The 19,279-nt window shown below is 45.0% G+C and overlaps 1 protein-coding gene across 2 annotated transcripts in view; it reads right to left on the reverse strand.

The window, feature by feature from the left end:
- Positions 1-11,471: 11,471 nt before the first annotated feature.
- NDST1 (N-deacetylase and N-sulfotransferase 1) overlaps positions 11,472-19,279 on the reverse strand; it is a 74,882-nt gene continuing 67,074 nt past the window's right edge. For both annotated transcript variants that reach the window (XM_077266337.1, XM_077266338.1), the window contains 5 exons: positions 18,780-18,954; positions 17,275-17,445; positions 15,687-15,796; positions 14,007-14,109; positions 11,472-12,247 (listed from right to left, as the gene is read on the reverse strand). In XM_077266337.1, the coding sequence (XP_077122452.1) occupies positions 12,128-12,247; positions 14,007-14,109; positions 15,687-15,796; positions 17,275-17,445; positions 18,780-18,954 (679 nt within the window). In that variant the 3' untranslated portion in view covers positions 11,472-12,127. The remainder of the gene's footprint in view (positions 12,248-14,006; positions 14,110-15,686; positions 15,797-17,274; positions 17,446-18,779; positions 18,955-19,279) is intronic.

Here is a 19,279-nt window from a genome sequence, read left to right on the forward strand (position 1 = left end):
AGGCCCGGGCGAAAAGGGGCGGTCCTGTATAGAAAGGAGAGGCAGTAGGTCTGGAGCAGTTAGGACAGGCGGTCCTGCAGACGTAAAGTAGGAGAATGAATAAACGTTAAATAGCCTTATAATGTGTTATAAGAAGGTCTTTAGTGGATTTAGCGAGTACGTCCTTAAAGGCAAAGTTAAATTAATGTTCAAAGAATTTGCACTTGGTAGAATACCCGGTTGGGTAAGAGAAGTTATTTATAGTCTGTTATTTAAAGTATTTAACCATGTTTGTAACGTTAAAGTGTCCTCACCTCCCATAAAGGGAAGCTCTGTTAAAAAGTTTACTTGTACTTGCATTTTCAAAATTGTATGTCTTTTTGCTAACATGTATTGTTGTTTTCTTCCCAGTCCAGGAGTACTGGATTTAACCGGGGGGGAGTGCAGCGCCCCAGAGTCCTGGTCGTTGCAGTACTGTGGCTCCGCCGCTAAGGGGGGCTATGGTACGTCTGATGGCACTGAAGGAGTTCATCTGACCAGGTATCACAGACACCAATACATTTCACAGTCTGGCCTCCAGGGGGAGCTAAGGGTTCTATTTATTAGGCCACTCCTCACAATCTGGTAAAACTGGGGGTTAGGCAGGAAGATAGAAAGAAAGCTGACTGGGTTGGAACCAGGCAACACCTTGTGGCAGAGGGTGTTGTAGGGGAAGATTCAGAGGGGTCCCTGTCAGGGGTGGGATCCTGACAGAGGCCTAGCAACCAGAGAGAACGTTACGGGACCGTGCCTGCACGATATAGCGGCGGTACCCCAAGAAAGGATAAGAAGCGAAGTTTATTGTGCTGAGTGAGAAACGAGATCAACGCAACAAGGAGAATACCAGTAGGAGTCGTGCTGTAAGACGAGGCAACATCCTATTGAGGCGCATAACCGGTGGCCGGAACGCCGAGGAAGTATAGAGCTCCAGGCCAAACTTCAAACCTACGGCAGGACAGTCAGTTACAGGCGGGCTGTCTCACCCAGACCCAGGAAGACACAGGGGGGTAACAACAGGAGTGGGGCGACACTAGAGTCCCGGAAGAGCTCCGAGCCTCCCCGTCATACGGGTGCATCCTAACCGTAAGATCAGGGGGACGTAGAGGGAGAATATCAGAATCAAGTTGTGAGGGAACACGAGAAACAGACACAACAGTTGTGGGTACTATCCTGTAAGCACAGCAGGGGAGGACCACAACACACAAGCGCAGGAAGGTAGGCACAGATTTCCACTTGCAAAGGGAACTCTGGAGGTGCCATCGGACTGGCCAGACTTGCACAGCCCGGTTAACCGTATTCCGGATTGAGGACTCAGAAGCCTTCAGTAAAGAGGTAAAGAGACTGCAACCTGGTGTCCTCGTTATTGACCGCGACCGGCACTACACCGCACCATAACATCAGCACCATACCACCACCTTTCATTGTGCGCCCCTCAGCAGGGTCACGGACCGGGTCTAGCCACCGTGACAACCCCAGAACTGCGACAGAGAGGCCCGGTACCGGGTACCCCTCGGCCCTGCGGCAGTGGGGGCGCTGCACAAGCGCACCTGAAAAAACGCAGCGTGGACATTCCCTAATGGAGCAATAGGGTACATCCACTTAGTTCAAACTCCAGAGGACCCAGGACACTGTTTAATGACGAGTGGTGTCACGACTCCTTACCACCGCCATTGGTGTCCTGACAGTCTACAAATTCCACACTATACACCTCCAGTATAATTATGTGACTGCTGACATTTTATTTCTGCTGGAAGCAATGACACTGCCACTAAGGTGGGCTTGACTTCTCTTACAGGGGCAGTTCCCACCGGTCCACCTTCTCCAACCATTACTTTCCCGGTTACTTAAAAGATCCTTCCCTGTTAATCTATTGAGTAAAACAGTGCAGAGGTTCCTATCTATCCAAAACCGTCCTTCATAGTTGTATTCTGACCCTGACCTCCTGCCAATATACTGTGTAAGGTGGCTGTCAGACACATAGTGGATGGGAGACAAACCTGGAGGAATGCTTTTGTACATATTGGACTAAAAGGGGTTAATCGGCCATGGCAGTTTGATTGTGAGCAGCTGAAGAGTTGGGAGAGACGGCTGCTCACCATATCTCCGTCCCTGGGTATGGTTCACTTTGTAAAATGAGGCCTGTTTGTCTCCTACATGCCTGTGTGTATGGAGGTGTGCAGACCTTCTGGATTGAGTGCCTTTGCTAAAGCACCAAGAAGCTGGATTCTAAGCCAGGCGGGCTAACCAACACTATTGTATGGAGTTTTTTGCTTTATGTTTTACATTATGCCGGACTAGGGCTATATTTGAGTTTCCACTGATGTGGTTTATGAGGACTGAGATAAACCAGCCCGACTTTTATATAGAAAAGGTTCCTGTGATACCTCATATCGCTTCCAAGTGAGTAGCATTTCTACAACTGTATTGAGCCAAATCTGCTTGTCTTGACCTTGGCTTGTTGGACTATACTTCACGGCTTATATATTGGAAACCATCACCAGCTGTTAATGATGACAACTCTGAGGTTGTTCGCAAGTGGGATCCTGAAATCCAGATTCTCGGACATAGGTTAGAGAATGAATATCGGGGTGCCTCTAATGACAAATCCGATCCACTACAACAACGTAGGTCTTGTGTGAAATGGGCCCCCAGCAGTCAGATATTTGTCACCTATCCTGTGATATCCAATGTAGATGGCACAAGCTGTGGTGCTTCAGAGCTGCAGCCTGTAAACAAAGACTGGGGCAGAGCTGGACTTGAGAAAGGTGCGTTTGTTATTCGAAATGTGTGATGAAATACACATCTATGCCAGACAACTTTTAACAAAAATGAAAGAAAACAAAAAACCTTCTATAATTCTTTAAAGAGTTATGTGTAATGGAAGGAAGCGGGGGCAGAGGATCCTACAATTCGAAGAGCATTGAGCATCTGCTTACATATTTCATGTTCTGGGCCAATTAAGGACACCTGAAACTGCATAAAACAACAATAGGCGAACCTTGCATTTTTAAGGGAAGCTTTATTTACTCTGGAGACATTTGCTGAGAAATTCCGGATTTGTTGTGTGGACTCAGCTGATCTCGGAATAAATGTTTTTTGTTTTAGGAGAACGGGGTGAACACAGAACTCAGCAGATACTGAATGTGTAGCATCAGCCTAAAAGGAATAACCAATGCTCTCCGCCACACTCCTTTTATTTTTTTCTAATCTAAACAGGTCCAAGGTTCTCTGATGATTAATTTTTTAATAAAAATCTCTCTCTCTGGTGGTCGGAGATTTGTTTTTCCAATACCGAACTCAACATTATCTGCAAATATACTGAACAAAAATATAAAAGCAACACTTTTGTTTTTTGCTCCCATTTTTCATAAGCTGAAATCAGAGGTTTTTTTCTATGTTACCAGCGTAAAAGTAAAAAAAAAAAAACAGTACATACTGACCATCTGATGTCCGTCAGGTCCCTTGCCGTCTGCTTCCTGCTCTGACTGAGTGCAGCCGTACAGTGAGAGCACAGCGCAGCAGTGACGTCACCGCTGTGATCTGCTCTCACTTTCCGGCCGGCAGACAGTCAGAGCGGGAAGCAGACGGCAAGGGACCTGACGGACATCAGATGGTGAGTATGTACGGTTTGTTTTTTTTTACTTTTACGCTGGTAACCAGGGTAAACATCGGGTTACTAAGCGCGGCCCTGCGCTTAGTAACCCGATGTTTACCCTGGTTACCAGCGAACGCATCGCTGGATCGCTGTCACACACAACGATCCAGCGATGACAGCGGGAGATCCAGCGACGAAAGAAAGTTTCAAACGATGTGCTACGACGTACGATTCTCAGCAGGGTGTCTGATCGCAGTAGCGTGTCAGACACTGCGAGATCATAACGATATCGCTAGAACGTCACGAATCGTGCCGTCGTAGCGATAAAAATGCCACTGTGTGACGGTACCCTTAGTGAGCTCTTCTTCTAATCTGTGTTAGTGAGCTCTTCTTCTAATCTGTGTTAGTGAGCTCTTCTTCTAATCTGTGTTAGTGAGCTCTTCTTCTAATCTGTGTTAGTGAGCTCTTCTTCTAATCTGTGTTAGTGAGCTCTTCTTCTAATCTGTTTTAGTGAGCTCTTCTTCTAATCTGTTAGTGAGCTCTTCTTCTAATCTGTTAGTGAGCTCTTCTTCTAATCTGTGCTAGTGAGCTCTTCTTCTAATCTGTGGTAGTGAGCTCTTCTTCTAATCTGTTTTAGTTAGCTCTTCTTCTAATCTGTTAGTGAGCTCTTCTAATCTGTGCTAGTGAGCTCTTATTCTAATCTGTGTTAGTGAGCTCTTCTTCTAATCTGTCTTAGTGAGCTCTTCTCCTAATCTGTGTTAGTGAGCTCTTCTAATCTGTGTTAGTGAGCTCTTCTTCTAATCTGTGTAAGGGTACCGTTACACTAAACGATTTACCAACGATCACGACCAGCGATACGACCTGGCCGTGATCGTTGGTAAGTCGTTGTGTGGTCGCTGGGGAGCTGTCACACAGACAGCTCTCCAGCGACCAACGATGCCGAAGTCCCCGGGTAACCAGGGTAAACATCGGGTTACTAAGCGCAGGGCCGTGCTTAGTAACCCGATGTTTACCCTGGTTACCATTGTAAATGTAAAAAAACCAAAACACTACATACTCACATTCCGGTGTCTGTCACGTCCAGCGCCGTCTGCTTCCCGCACTGACTGTGTCAGTGCCGGCCGTAAAGCACAGCACAGCGGTGACGTCACCGCTGTGCTCTGCTTTTACTTTACGGCCGGCACTCACAGTCAGTGCGGGAAGCAGACGGTGCTGGACGTGACAGACACCGGAATGTAAGTATGTAGTGTTTTGTTTTTTTTACATTTACAATGGTTACCAGGGTAAACATCGGGTTACTAAGCGCGGCCCTGCACTTAGTAACCCGATGTTTACCCTGGTTACTGCAGGGGATGGGTGAGGATACACTAGGAGAGGGTAGAGCTGGTTGTGCGGTGGTTCAGTAGGTTGAGGATCACTGCAGGCTTGTCGGAAGAGGTGAGTCTTCAGGTTCTTTTTAAAGGTTTCTATGGTTGGTCGAGAGTCTGATGTGTTGGGGTAGAGAGTCCCAGAGTATGGGGGAAGCACGGGAGTGCGCTTGTGGGAAGAAGAGAGGGGATTAGAGAAGGAGATCTTGAGAGGATCAGAGGTTGCGTGTAGGTAAGTACCGGAAGACCATGTCACAGATGTATGGAGGAGACAGGTTGTGGATGGCTTTGTATGTCATTGTAAGGGTTTTGAACTGGAGTCTTTGGGTGATAGGAAGCCAGTGAAGGGCTTGGCATAGGGGAGAGGCTGGAGAATAGCGGGGAGACAGGTAGATTAGTCGGGCAGCAGTGTAGGATGGATTGGAGTGGTGCCAGAGTGCTAGAGGGGAGGCCAGAGAGTAGGAGGTTGCAGTAGTCAAGGTTGGAGATGATAAGGGCATGCACTAGTGTTTTTGTGATGTCGCGGTGAAGGAATGTGCAGATCCCTGTGTTAGTGAGCTCTTCTAATCTGTCTTAGTGAGTTCTAATCTGTGTTAGTGAGCGCTTCTTCTAATATGTGTTAGTGAGCTCTTCTTCTAATCTTTGTTAGTGAGCGCTTCTTCTAATCTGTGTTAGTGAGCTCTTCTCCTAATCTGTGTTAGTGAGTTCTTCACATCCAGATGATTAGACAGCATGATTATTGCACAGGTGTGCCTTAGGCTGGCTACAATAAAAGGCCACCCTACAATGTGCAGCTTTACAAAATTGTGGGTCCTTTAGGGGCAGAAAACCAGTCAGTATCTGGTGTGACCGCCATTTGCCTCATGCAGTGCAAAACATCTCCTTCGCATAGCTCAGGTTGGTGATTGTGGCCTGTTAAATGTTGGTCCACTCCTCTTCAATGGATGTGCGAAGTTGCCGGATACTTTGCAGGAACTTGAACATGCTGGTATATATACCGAACCACAGCATCCCAAACATGATCAATGGGAGACATGTCTGGTGAGTATGCTGGTCATACAAGATCTTCGTACAGCCATTGAAGAGGAGTGGACCAACATCCACAGGCTACGATCAGCAACGTGATCAACTCTTTGCGAAGCAGATGTGTTGCACTGCATGAGGCAAAGGGTGGTCATACCAGATACTGATTAGGTTTCTTCCCCCCTTCTGGGCCCCCAAATACTGTAAAACTGTACATTTTAGAGTGGCTCACCTGTTCAATAACCATGCTGTCTAATCATCATCTGGATATGTCACATCTGTGAGGTGGATGGATTATCTCGGTAAAGAAGAACTGCTCACTAACACAGATGTCATGTTCTGTTCCGAATCTGCGGGCCGGTGCTCCAGGGGTTAATACTTGGAGCCTCTCCTTGGCTCTGGGAGGGGTTTATATGACTGCTGTCTGGCTCCATTCCTTGTCAGTTATACTTCTGCCCTCGGCTGAGTTAGTTGACCCCGAGTGTCGGTGCCTGCTTTGTTGTCTGATTCTCTGCTGTTGACTTGGTCCGTGCTGTTGCTCTCGTCTTCTGATTTGGTACTGTGTATGTGTGTTCCTGGTTTCCGACTTCAGCTACGTCCCTGACAAATCTCCAGTCTATACCCCTTGCACTTTGCCGCACGGTTTTGACTCTTGGCCTGACTTTGACGTCCCTCCTGTTTAGCGCTCATTGGCGCCCCTTTCCACCTTGCCTTCCAGCAGGTCCCCGCCGCGCTCAGCGACTCCCTCCGGCAGGGTTGTGGCTGGCCCCGCGTCCGCCTCCGGCAGTCACATGCCGCAGGTCCTGCTGGCCGGCGGTCAGCTCCCTCTGGGCTCTGCGCAGTCTCGTCGTGCCCGACCTGAATCAGGACCCGTGCACTGACCGGTATATCAGTCACGGAGTCCTGACAACAAATTTACACAAATTTGTGACCATATTTGACAGAAAAAGGACTTTTGTGTACATAGATAAAAGTCTCAGAACTTTGAGTTCAGCTCATGAAAAATGTTTTTTTCTCCTATGATGGTTACAGACACACTGATATTATTTACCCCTATGTACACTGAACAAAAATATAAAGTTTCACAGTTTCCGCCACCACTGGACAATTTAGGAAATGTGCCGTTTAGTGACGGTTCACACTTCTCTATCTGGAGTCTGGTTTTGGTGAATTCCAGAACATTACCCGCCCGACTACATTGTGTCAGCTGTAAAGTTTGTTGGAGGAGGGATAATGGTATTACCGTATATTGTTTTTCAGGGTTTGACGTAGGCCCCTTAGTTGCAGTTGAACGGGAATCTTAAAAAAGGTTGTCCACTACAAAATATTCTCTCCTGGAAAGGAAATCCTCCCCCTACATATATCAGGCGCCGATGCCGTGTCTCCCGAGGCTTGTGTGACATTTTTATGTCATGTGAGCTCTCCAACCAATTAGCCACTGTTCAGTTTCTTCTGACAAAATTAACACTTGGAAGAAGCGAGAGTTGCTGCTGTTCTGATTTCTTCAAGATGTCAGTAATATCCCAAGGAAGTGAGAGTGAACAGCCGCTGATTGGATGCAGGGATCACGTGACAGTGTCATGCAATCCCTGGGAACACCCGGAATGTTGAGTACAGGAGGTTTTTATTTTACAGGTGGGAATATAGCGACTAAGAACGGGTTGTCCGAGTAGTGGACAACCTCTTTAATACTTCAGTATACAAGACATTTTCGACAATTGTTTACTTTCAACTTTGTAGGAACAGTTTGAGGAAGGACCTCTTCTGTTATCCATAACTGTACCCAGAGCACAAGGAAAGGTCTATAAAGACATGGTTGGGGAAATTTGGTGCGAAAGCCGTGACCTGTCTCACAGAGCCCGGAACTTAACCCCATTCAACACCTTTGGGATGAACTAGGACTGAGGTTGTGAGTCCGGCCTTTCATCTATTATCAATGTCTGACCTCACAAATGCTCTTCTGGATGAATGGACAAAAATTCCCACAGACACCTCCGAAATCTTGTAGAAATCCAAGATGGCACATGGAGCGGTACCACCAGTAATTATTACCATACATAAGACACTTTATTTTGACTACTTCACAAGCATTAGTGAGGGTTGTATAGCTGGCGCTCCATCTCACCCCAAATTATTGGTACCAGATTAACTTTCATTTCATTCCATTTAATGACATTACCACATGGTTAATAAGAGAAGGGGGCAAGATTTAAAACAATGCTATAAAAGGAAGAAAAAAGTTAATAATATCGATTACATGGAAAGAGCTTGATCGACCGCATTCGGTGGGGCTACAGCGCAACTTTACTCTGTGCAGCTACCACTTAAGCGTAATGCAGGTGAACGGGGTTCCATTGCGACCCTTAGAGTAACCACAAAAGCCAAAACCAAATAGGCAGATTTTTTGCAACTTGCTTGTCACGGTTGCAGTACCCTGTGGGTCGTGGTTCAAGCCCATCCTCCTGCATTAAACTATGATGTAGCGATTTTTGGACGTGTCCAAAAATTATCACGTAGCACCAGCCTAAATCCAAAATTTGATTAAAAAAATAACATTGAAATGGAATATTTTACTGAGCAGCTCAGTTATAACCGCAGCACGTATAGAAAAGTGGGACTGCACCTTTAAAAGAAAAAAAAAAACATTATTAGTCCTCAGTGTCAGAGTGGTTAAAGGACCGGCAAATGTATAAAGAAAATCCAATGACAATGTACACAGGGAATAAAGAGCAGAATTTGGCGAATATGTGAACTCTTAGCTATACTACGAGAGCATTGCATGCTGGGACACTTCCCATCTAGAGTCACCAGTCGCCATTCTGTCCTGAAAGCTTGCAATCATACGTGACTTTACATCACAGAATCCCTGATTATTATTGCTACAGTGTATTCTAGGCAGATTCCCATGACGGCAAAGTCTGGAGACTCATTCTTCAAAATTGGGCAAATGTTTCGGGATGCTATCGGCCATCTTTGGAGAGGCCCTACCATTTTTTTTTAAAGGGGTTGTAAACGCAAACATTTTGGGAGGGGTTTGTATTTTTGGTGTTCATTGTGCGGTAAAAATGAACTGGTTACATTATTCTCCAGTTCAATACGACTACGGCAATACCAAATCAATATAGATTTAAAAAAAAAAAAAAAAAAAATGTTAGTGGTTAAAAAAATTCTGAACTTTGTAAAATTGTGACGCCAATTTTCGGAGACCCGTAACTTTCTAACTTTTACATTCATTGAGCGGTGTGACAGCTTGTTTTTTTGCATGGCGATCTGGAGTTTTTATTGATACTATTTTAGTGACATTTTGATCACTTTTTATTGCATTTTTTCTGAAGGTGCCGCAAATGAAAAATAGCAATTCTGGTGTTGTTGTTTTTTATTTATGGCATTTACTGTACAGGCTAAATAATTTATTATGATAGAACAAACTTTTGAGGATGCGACAATACCAAATAGCGTTTTATTTTTTAAATTTGGCCTGGGGGAAAGCTTGCTTTTTTTTTTAAAAAAAAGAAAAACTATTTTTTGTAACTTTGTTTAGTCCTCTTTGACCCTTCGATGGCTTGTTCTATATAATGCAGAACTGTAGTATGTAGTTCAATTTCGGTTCTTACATCGGCTCCCTGCAATTACTTAGTGAGTAAACAATGGGGGCTCAAATCGAAGCACCTTCCTGATAGCATTACTTTAATTAAAGGGGTTGTTCAGAGGATAGGTGATAACTTGCTGATTAGTCGGGGGTTCGGCTTCTGGTACAAACACCGATCAGCAGAAAGGGGAATGTTTAGGCTATGTGCACACGTTGCGGATTGGTGTGCGGATTTTTCCGCACTGTTTTTGCAAAATCCACAGGTAAACCGCACTGCGGATTACCCGCGGATTTACAGCGGTTTTTGTACGGATTCCAACTGCGGTTTTACACCTGTGGATTCCTATTGCGGAGCAGGTGTAAACCGCTGCGGAATCCGCACAAAGAATTGACATGCTGTGGAATAAACAACGCTACGTTTCCGCGCGTTTTTTTCCGCAGCATGTGTACTGCGGATTTCGTTTTTCATACGTTGACATGGTACTATACAATGCATGGAAAACAACCAAATCCGCAACGTGTGCACATAGCCTAAGTCCTCATGGGGCACTTTTAACCCTGCTCCAAAATGGAGTGCAATTTATACTGTATGGGGCTGCCAGAAAAATCCAAGCCCAGAGCTCAACGGCCCCATAGGGAATGAATGAAGCAGTGGATGAGAATGTGCACTGCTGCTCCAATTTTGTGGTATAACAGTGCCCTTTTCTGCTGGTCTCATCTGTCAGACTCCCAACAATCCTTCAGATAGGTGATAACTAGTGATGAGCGAGTGTACTCGTTGCTTGGGTTTTCCCGAGGATGCTCGGGTGGTCTCCCGAGTATTAGTGACTGCTCGGAGATTTAGTTTTAGCTGCATGATTTTCGGCCATGATGAAAACTAAATCCCCGAGCAGTCACTAATACCCGGGACACCACCCGAGCATCCTCGGGAACACCAGAGCAACGAGTATACTCGCTCATCACTAGTAATAACTTGTTTTCAACAGATAATCCCTTTAAATGTCAGTGATAGACAGCAGTACTTAAGGTGTTAAACAGCAGCTATCAGAGCTAGCTAGCCTGTCGCTTGTGGAGCAGGGCCAGCGCTTCATGCACCCACACCTGACGTGTGCCGTTCCTGTGCTGTTAAAGAAATGGAGAAACAAGTATTGTATTTTTCGGACTATAAGAAGCACCTTTTTTGCCACAAATTTGGGAGGAAAATGAGGGTGAGTCTTATAGTCCGAATGTAGCTTACTGTGGGGTAGGGGCGGCGATGGGGTGCGGTCACAGGAGGCAGGGTCACCTCTGCAGGAAGCTGGCATCGGCAGGAGTGGGGCGATGCTGCAAGCCATGGGCTGAGGGGGTGTCTTGGCAAAGTTAGGTAGGATCCATTGATTTCCCGGTAGCGGACTTCAGTAAAATGCCGACTCAATGAGCCAAGATCTCAATCTGTGCATTTTCCTGAAGCCCACCCAATGTGCAGAGTGGTGACTCTGCTCCTGCCTCGCAGCACCGACATTTTACTGAAGCCTACCGCCAGATCAATGGCTCCTGCCTCGCACCGCCGGGACACCTCCTCCTCTCAGCACAGGGCCTGCAGCATCGCCCCACTCATGCCGCCATTGACTTCCTGCCTGCTATGACCCCACCCCCCGTAAGCCACATTCGGACTATAGGACGGACCCCCATTTTTAATTAGATTTTTTTCTTATTTTCCTCCTCTAAATTTGGATGGCATCTTATGGTCTGAAAAATACGGTATTTAGTTACAGAGCCTGATTTTACTTAGTGCTGGGCCTTCCTGCTGTGAGAGGGGAAGAGAGTGCTTCTCATTTAGTGACTGGCTGTACATTAAAATGCTGTAAGATATTGAGGATTTCATATATTTTTTTCTTTTGGGAGCATAATTTAGGTGTTTAGAACCCCTTTAAAAGCTTTCGTACCTGTGTCTGCTAGTGCTGCCGTATGAGGCGCGTTAATCAGAAAATAGCTCAATACACTGCTTGCACCAAACTGTACACTAATTACATGAATAATAAGGATTTCACTCAACCAAATATCACATTCAGTTATCTACGCGATTCCAAGAAGCAGCTTGGAAAATAAGTCTCTTTGTGGGAAGACGGGGAAATATTCCTGAAATACATGGTATTTCATAGCTTAGTGGCACTTCCAGTACAGAGGGATTTTGGACACCAGATCACGTTGTTGGACAGTTCGATTCCAGACCTATCCAAGATTTACATCTTGCCCATGTCATTGGGGCTCATTTATTAATACTTTTAAGAAGTGGTTGAGTCCAAGTTTACAACAGTCACACAAGACCCTAGAAAGCAGAGGATCCTACACAATATAAACCAGGCCTCTAAAACAGGCCCTTCAGGATGCATATCCGATGCTGTGTGTGATGCCTTCAGGAATAAAGGACGTTAATGTCAATGTCTTTTCATGGAAGTCACTTGCCAAGCAGATAGGCCTTGAGTTCCTTGATGCCGTAACTACTTGGTCAAATTCTTGAGACTTTGTCCTCTTCCTAAAAGCAGCAGCCAACAGCTACCTCGTGTTCTGCAGCTCCTCTCTCAGCCAGGTGGGCAGTGTCTGGCCCATCTTGTACAGCAGCTTGGAGAGCTCGATGTTATGGTCCCTATAATAATCCGCCAGGAAGGATTGTGACTGCAAAAAGGAAATCAAGATTACTCAAGAAGAAATAACGATACGTAGCGCAAGGTCGACAAAGGTCGTCACAGTCTTTTCTTTGGCCAGACATTTTCTAGACTTTTTAACACATTTTTTTAAAATCAAATCTTTTTAATTTATTTTTTCTCCAGGCATTGAAAGGGTATAATTTTTGTAGCATACTTCATAATCTAATTTTGCTTCCTTATCTTCCTGTTATGATCCGGTGACCTTGGAGTCGCATGAGAGACTTTCTCAGGAGTGGGTGGAAACCTGTACTGACCGCAAACCCTAAACTGACACCGCAACTAGAAGTAGCCGTGGGGTGTGCCTAACATGTCCTAGACACCTCGACACAGCCGGAGGACTAAATACCCCTATAGGTGGAAATGGGAATTCTACCTTGCCTCAGAGCAGAACCCCAAAGGATAGGCAGCCCCCCACAAATATTGACTGTGAGTATAAGAGGAAAGACACACGCAGGCAGAAAAACAGAATTCAGCAAAAGAGGCACTTCTAGCTAAATAGAAAAGGATAGGACAGAATTCTAAGTGGTCAGTATTAAAATCCTAAAAATATCCACAGCAGAAAATACAAATATTCTACATCTAACTAAAGACATAGCAAGTATATATGCAACTCCTGAGAATCCAGCATGACTGAAAAATCCAAACAAAGTCTAAGCTGGACAAAAACACAATGAATTGCACTGAATTGCAAAGCACACTGCATGTGTGCACAGAGACAAAAAAACAGACACTTATCTTAGTTGAATTGGCAGCAGGGCATGAGGAACCAGAGAGAGATGCAATCCCTCCAAGAACAATGGACAACTGGCCAGGAGTAATGGATCCTGCACACCTAAATACCTAGTAGAGCTGCAATCAGTAGAAACACCTGCCCTGGATTACAACCCCAAGACAACTGCACTACCACTAACAACCACCGGAGGGAGCCCAAGAGCAGAATTCACAACATCTTCCAAGCACAAGCTGATTCAATGTCTGGTTCATGGTCCTTTAGAAGCCGCTTCCAACTGCTGCTCAGTAAAGATCCATACACAACATTCAACCAGGCTGTGTGGAGGAATTCCCCCTGTCTGGGTACTTGGTTGGAAGCAGAGAGGCTTAGACTGGTGAATTCCTTTACACTGACTGTTTTAATATAGTATAAAGATCTTGTCGGGCAGCAGTTGAAAGGATCTTCTAAAGGAGCATGTACTACAAAAACTTATAACTCTAATAGCTGCAGAATAACATGGATATGGAATAACTTATTCATTGCTGCTAATCTGACCGTTGATACCCCCAACGACTCCAAGTATGAGGCTCTACGGTCTGAATGGAATGGAGGTAGGTCATGCGAATTTAACTTTATTAATTCTCTACGGAACTTCCAGAAATTGTCAAGAGCTCTGCTCAGCTATCTTTGGTAGACCCATTGACGTGTCATAGAGACCAATGGGGCCAGTGGTGGGAGAAGGCCAAGCATGGTATTGTTTCCATGCTTGTTTTCATAGAAGATACCTCCAGTGGTCACAGACCACTCCTGCCGGCGATTCAGCTGCTTCCACTGAAGTCACTTCAACAAAGCAGCAGCTTCTCTTCCGCTCTGCTCTGTTGGAGGGCATGACTACATAACACGGCGGGGAGCAGGCTGTCAATCAGCATGACGTTGGCAGTCACGCCCAGTCAACAGAGCAGCCCGGAAGAGGAAGAGCTGTTCTGTTGATGTGGAGCAACTTCTCAAAACTTACATCCGAGTCCATATCTGGGTATTTTCTCCCCTTACTCTTTCCCAAACATTTGGTTTTCCCGCCATCCAGAAGTTGGCACCAAAATCCCTTCTTGGCATCAAACCTGGAAAAAAAAAATAAGAAAGAAATAAAGGAGCTGGTCTTCCCTGGTGTTAGGCATTTGAGATAATTGCAGTAATTACATGTCTGTGCTGCCAACTGTAAAGTGTTAAAATGAGGGGGAAACTTTTTTTTTTTTAAGTCAATTAAGACTTTTAAGTGAAAAATAGAAAATCCTTGAGTTGCCATTTAGACATGTCAAGATCGGAAAATTCTCAGCTCTTCAAGTGCCAAATGTCTCTCTATGTTAAGTACAGATCTGATTTAATGAGGCCGAGTGCAAAAAAAGTAATGGATCTCATAAATCGAATGGCTTAACCCATTAGTGACTGGGTGCTTTTCAGTAGTTTTTAGTCCATTTGTAATATTTTTTCAATTAAAGGGCTATTTTGTATATATAATTTTACAGTATGTGACTAGTATATGCCATAACACTGTGATGGAGGATGCCGTCCCACCGATGCCGAAGGGCCGCAGACTTTTTATGCTCAGGATTGGGAAGGATCCTGGTAGTTGGACACTGAGGATTTGCAAACTGGGGCTTTTTTTTTTTTTTAGCTTCATACTTCCTGTCTTTTCAGGAAGAATTTTCAGCAGTCTACTTATCAGCAGAGTCAGGATTACAGCTGATAATACAGGATCCACCAATAACGTTAGGTCACCCCCTTCACAATGACCTTTGCACACGCTCATTAGACGCCTCAATACAAAAGGTAGAGTTGGGGTCTGACCATTGCTGATAATGTACATGTGTTGTTTCCTGTTACAACAGGAAGTTTGAGTCTAAAAAAAAGCCCTAGTGGTCAGTATAATAATTGCAAGTTTTCTATTTTTTTTTATGTAATACAGATTGAGATATGAGAACCCAAAAATTATAAAATACATACATTTAAAGACCTGATTTAAACAAAAGTTAATTTTCTAATATAACTCTTCCTGATAATTACTGCATTAAAATGATTTAAAGAATAACTGGAATTTCAGGCAACTTTTTAGAATAAGCGGTCTGGTGTGTGCATGAGAAATAACATTATTTCTAGGTTGTATACTGCATTTTTCACTAGTTTTCCCCTCTGCAGGCTCTAGCTCCAATTTTCAGTTGTCTCTGAGCTGGTGGATGTAGACTAGCTGTTATGATGTCTCCCATACACTGTACGTAGAGAAAAAAAAAGGGATAACTGCTCTTCTGTCCCTATGATGCACACAAACTGTGCTGTGTAGCTGTGAATCCAGCACTGGAGAGAGAAATTGCTTGCCAGAAGCTACAGTACAAATCTGTGTCAGTGCTTCTCACTCCTCCATATAATAAGAGGTGTAACCTGACACCTCACTGTGTCGGCAGTCGGTCTTGCTTTGACCAAGATGGATTTAAGCTTGGACAGAAGGATAAGTTCAGAACTTGGACCTCCATTTATCTGGTATCGATGATCCAAGGTTAACACTAAACTCCTGGCTGTATGAGGGGAGCAGAGGATTCGGGGCTCTGATCAATATGAAGAATTGTTAGAAAAAAATAGAAAATAAAATGATTAAGTAAAAAATTATAAAAGTGAGAGTGCCGTATACAAGTTGTGTACTTACCCCAGAGTTTTGTGGTAGTCTACGGCATTCGCCAGTCCAAGGAATTTCTGAACAGAGTCCATTACGTTGGCAGGCTCGGCGCGCAGCAGTTTACCATCTAAAACCAGTATCTAGGGGGAAGGAGAAAAAGCCCCGAAAATTAATGATCATTTTCCTATGAAATCTGTCTTTCCCGATTACAGCATTGAAATTATGTTCAAAGGAATTTACAGGAGCCCGAAATCTGCAGTCTCGGATACTGCAAGCAGAGACATTTTCCCAGGACGTCAAGTAAAGCAAAGGGGTCCACGATTCGGGTCAGCTTCAGACTGTCACTTACAAACTCTATTGGAAAGAGCTTGTAAGCGCAGTGTTCTATGCCTAGGAGACCGGTCACCGCTGACAAGACTTCAGAGGTGGCCGGTGACCTAAACAATAATATTATAAATGCCTCTGTTTTTGAGAACAGTGACGATTTTTAAGAAAATTGCAAAGTTACTGGTTTTCAGAACCACGTTGCAATTTTACCTATTTAATATGAGAATCATTTTTTAGAGTCTAAAGTTTTCATTGGTGGGAAGGGAGACCCCCAACTGATTGCTGTCATAAAGGGGCAGCAGGGCTCAGTTTTACTAATGTTTTACTTGGCCGACTCTCAGAAAGGCGATGTCAGCCATTTATAGGTTCAAAGAGAACAGTGCCCAGATCACAGTTCAGTATTTCTGACCCTTCAGTTCAGCGATTAGTGGGATCTCAGCACCCGGACCACCACTGTCACAATGATATATATGAATGGGGGTTTCCATTGACATATACAGGGATCTGAGCAGATTGTAGACCACGCAGAGGACTGCAGACCACGCAGAGGACGGCAGACCACACAGCATTATATAGGGAAAGGGAGACCAATTCCAATTATTAGGCTAAGAGCTCCGTGGTTTCAATACAATCAGTGTTTTATCAGCAGGAGATTATCACAGAAGGACTAGGTCTCATGTGCAGACTAGTCCAAATACTGTGTAACCCCGCCCCCCACCACTGATTGGCAGCTTGCTGACAGTGTACAGTGTAGACTGGAAGTTGCCAATCAGTGTTGTTGGCGGGGTTATACATAGCTCAGCATTCAGAGCACTGCTACATGTGCAACAGAGAAAACAGGGATTCTATTAAAACTGCCCCAAGCAAGTCCAGTAAGTGACACATCACTGGAATTAGTGTCTCTGCCCCTACACCATGCTGTTCTGAGACTGTGTGGCAAAAATCAGCTCTCAGGTCGCCTTTCATGTTTACTGCACAATATAGTTATTTTTGCACTGTATGGGAATGCACAGCAGACTACGCTTACCTATAGAGGGAAAAAAAGGCATGCCGACATATAACAGCTCGGCAGAAGCAAAAAATAGAACCATGGCTTCTTTATGAAGAATGACAGTCCATTGGAACATTTGATATTTGCATCATAATCTTTTCTAAAAGGGACAAGACTAAATATAATGTCACAGATACAAAGGGGGAAATGGGCGGCAAATTTGCAGTAATTATGCAGATTTTTCTTGCCAAGACCCCACACTAGAGAGGAGGTCAGTGCGCTCGGGGGTCTCTCACTCACCTGGTTAGCGTGAAAGTGGTTTAGCCATCGCTCGATATGAGTGGCATACCATCCGGGGACAAGGCTCCTGCTCTGCAGCGCTCGCAGCTTCGGTGGGGCGTCTGCGCCTGCAGTTATGACTTCTTGGAAAGTGTATTTCAGGGCTACAGGATCATCATGGGCCCTTTGATGCTGACGGCAAAAAAACCAAAAAAAAAAATTAAAACAGGCCATTTATCAGCAGACACCAAACATTTTATGGTAGTCTGTTACATTCCGTAAGACTTTAGAGCCCCCATACGCATCTGACTAATGCTGGGCTGTCGGTCTTCTGTATGAGATTTCTTTGCAGCCCCATTGGGTTGAACCTGCTGAAAATCCTCCAGGTGCCGCACTTTCTGGGTGATTCATTGGCCATTTAGTTGGCTGCCTATGTTGGGGCTATTGCCAGCCGTAGCCTTCAGCTCAGTGGTGTGTTGTTCTGCACTGTGAACTCTTATATTCTGATCTTTGTTGCCGGACCTTGGACTTGCCTTTGATTACCCGTTTGTATTACCCCTTTTGCCTTGATGCACTCTGACCGTGGAATTCTGAACCCGGACTATGACCTGACTACACCTTTGTCTCTTGCCTCTGTTTAGGATGTACCCTCCTGGCTCTTGACCTCGGACTCCTTGACTTCCCACACTCACAGCTTGTCCGTGAGAAGTGACTCAGCATCATATTACGTGTATGGGGGTCAATAACAGGTGATTGGTGATATAATGTCACGGATGTGTCAAAGGCTGCAGACCGTTACACTTCATCTGTCTGAAGAAGGTCTCAGGAGTTTGCTTTGCAGACTTCTGTCTGGTCCTTCTGATGCTAGGACCCAGTGGCCACCTCCCCCAGCTCTAATGGTCACACCTGGATCTGGGTGTTTATAACTCCCAACTTGTTGGGAGTTGCGGGTGATTTTTCCATTTGCATTTCCCTGTTGAGGCTTGGAGCTTTAGCAGCCGGCTATCGTCCTCTTTGGAGTTTGGAGGACGTTGGTGTTTCTCTCTGAACTACTCAAGCTAAGTGTTCCACTTGTTTCATTTGTCTATCCCAGTTGTCTTGAGAGGTAATGGTAATTGACTAGTGCTCAACAGGTCCTTCCCGGTGAAGGGTCTTATCGCCAGGGTCATGCAGGGATTCGGTATCCTGCACGGCGATAGGTGCGGAACCTATATAGGGACGATAGGGCAGACAGGGTGACGTTAGATCTGTCTAGAGGTCTCCACTTCCCCCTTCCCTAGTGTTTGGTTCCCTTTCTCCTACCCCTTTGTGTTGCACTTATTCTGTCCTACATTGTGCGTGACAGATAAGGATCCAACATGTGTGATTTCAGACTGCTGATACTTTCATTCTCTAAGATATGTCACCATCAGAGGCGACTATGAGTTGGACATGATAGTTGCCGGATGAAACGACAGCCATCTAAGTTGCACGGAGGCTTCATGGCCCTTTAAGTAATGAATCTGGCATGTAAATGAGTCAGTTACCTGGTACCAGGAGTAAGCGCGGTCCACAGGATTAATGAGGATTGTAATGAGCTTTGCCTTAGGCAGAAGAGCCGCTACCCGACGGGGAACAACTTCTGAGTCAAAATAGTTGGCGCTCTTCTCAAAGTAGAAGTCTGACGTGGTGTTCGATGGGATAGGGAAATACTCCATGTACCTAGAGAGTGAGACAAAAAGCCATTTACATCCAAGCCATGTCTGAGTAAGGGGAAAATGCTTATCCTGGTGTCTCAGTATTAAAGAGGATCCTTAAAGGGGATTTTCAATCTGTGAACATGTTGTGGATTTGATTCATAATCTGCATGGGTACTAATATACTGCGTGCATCTCACAGTGGTCATGAGTAAAAAGAATAAATACAACAGTGTCCTACGCCATGTAATAGAGCAGGGGTGGGGCATCTTTTTTTCTGCCAAGAGCCATTTGGATATTTACACCATTCTTCGGGGGCGGTACAAATTGCGAGCTAACTCCGCCCACAA

The sequence above is a fragment of the Ranitomeya variabilis genome, chromosome 5, assembly GCF_051348905.1.
Source record: "Ranitomeya variabilis isolate aRanVar5 chromosome 5, aRanVar5.hap1, whole genome shotgun sequence".
In the NCBI taxonomy this organism is placed as follows: Eukaryota; Metazoa; Chordata; class Amphibia; order Anura; family Dendrobatidae; genus Ranitomeya; species Ranitomeya variabilis.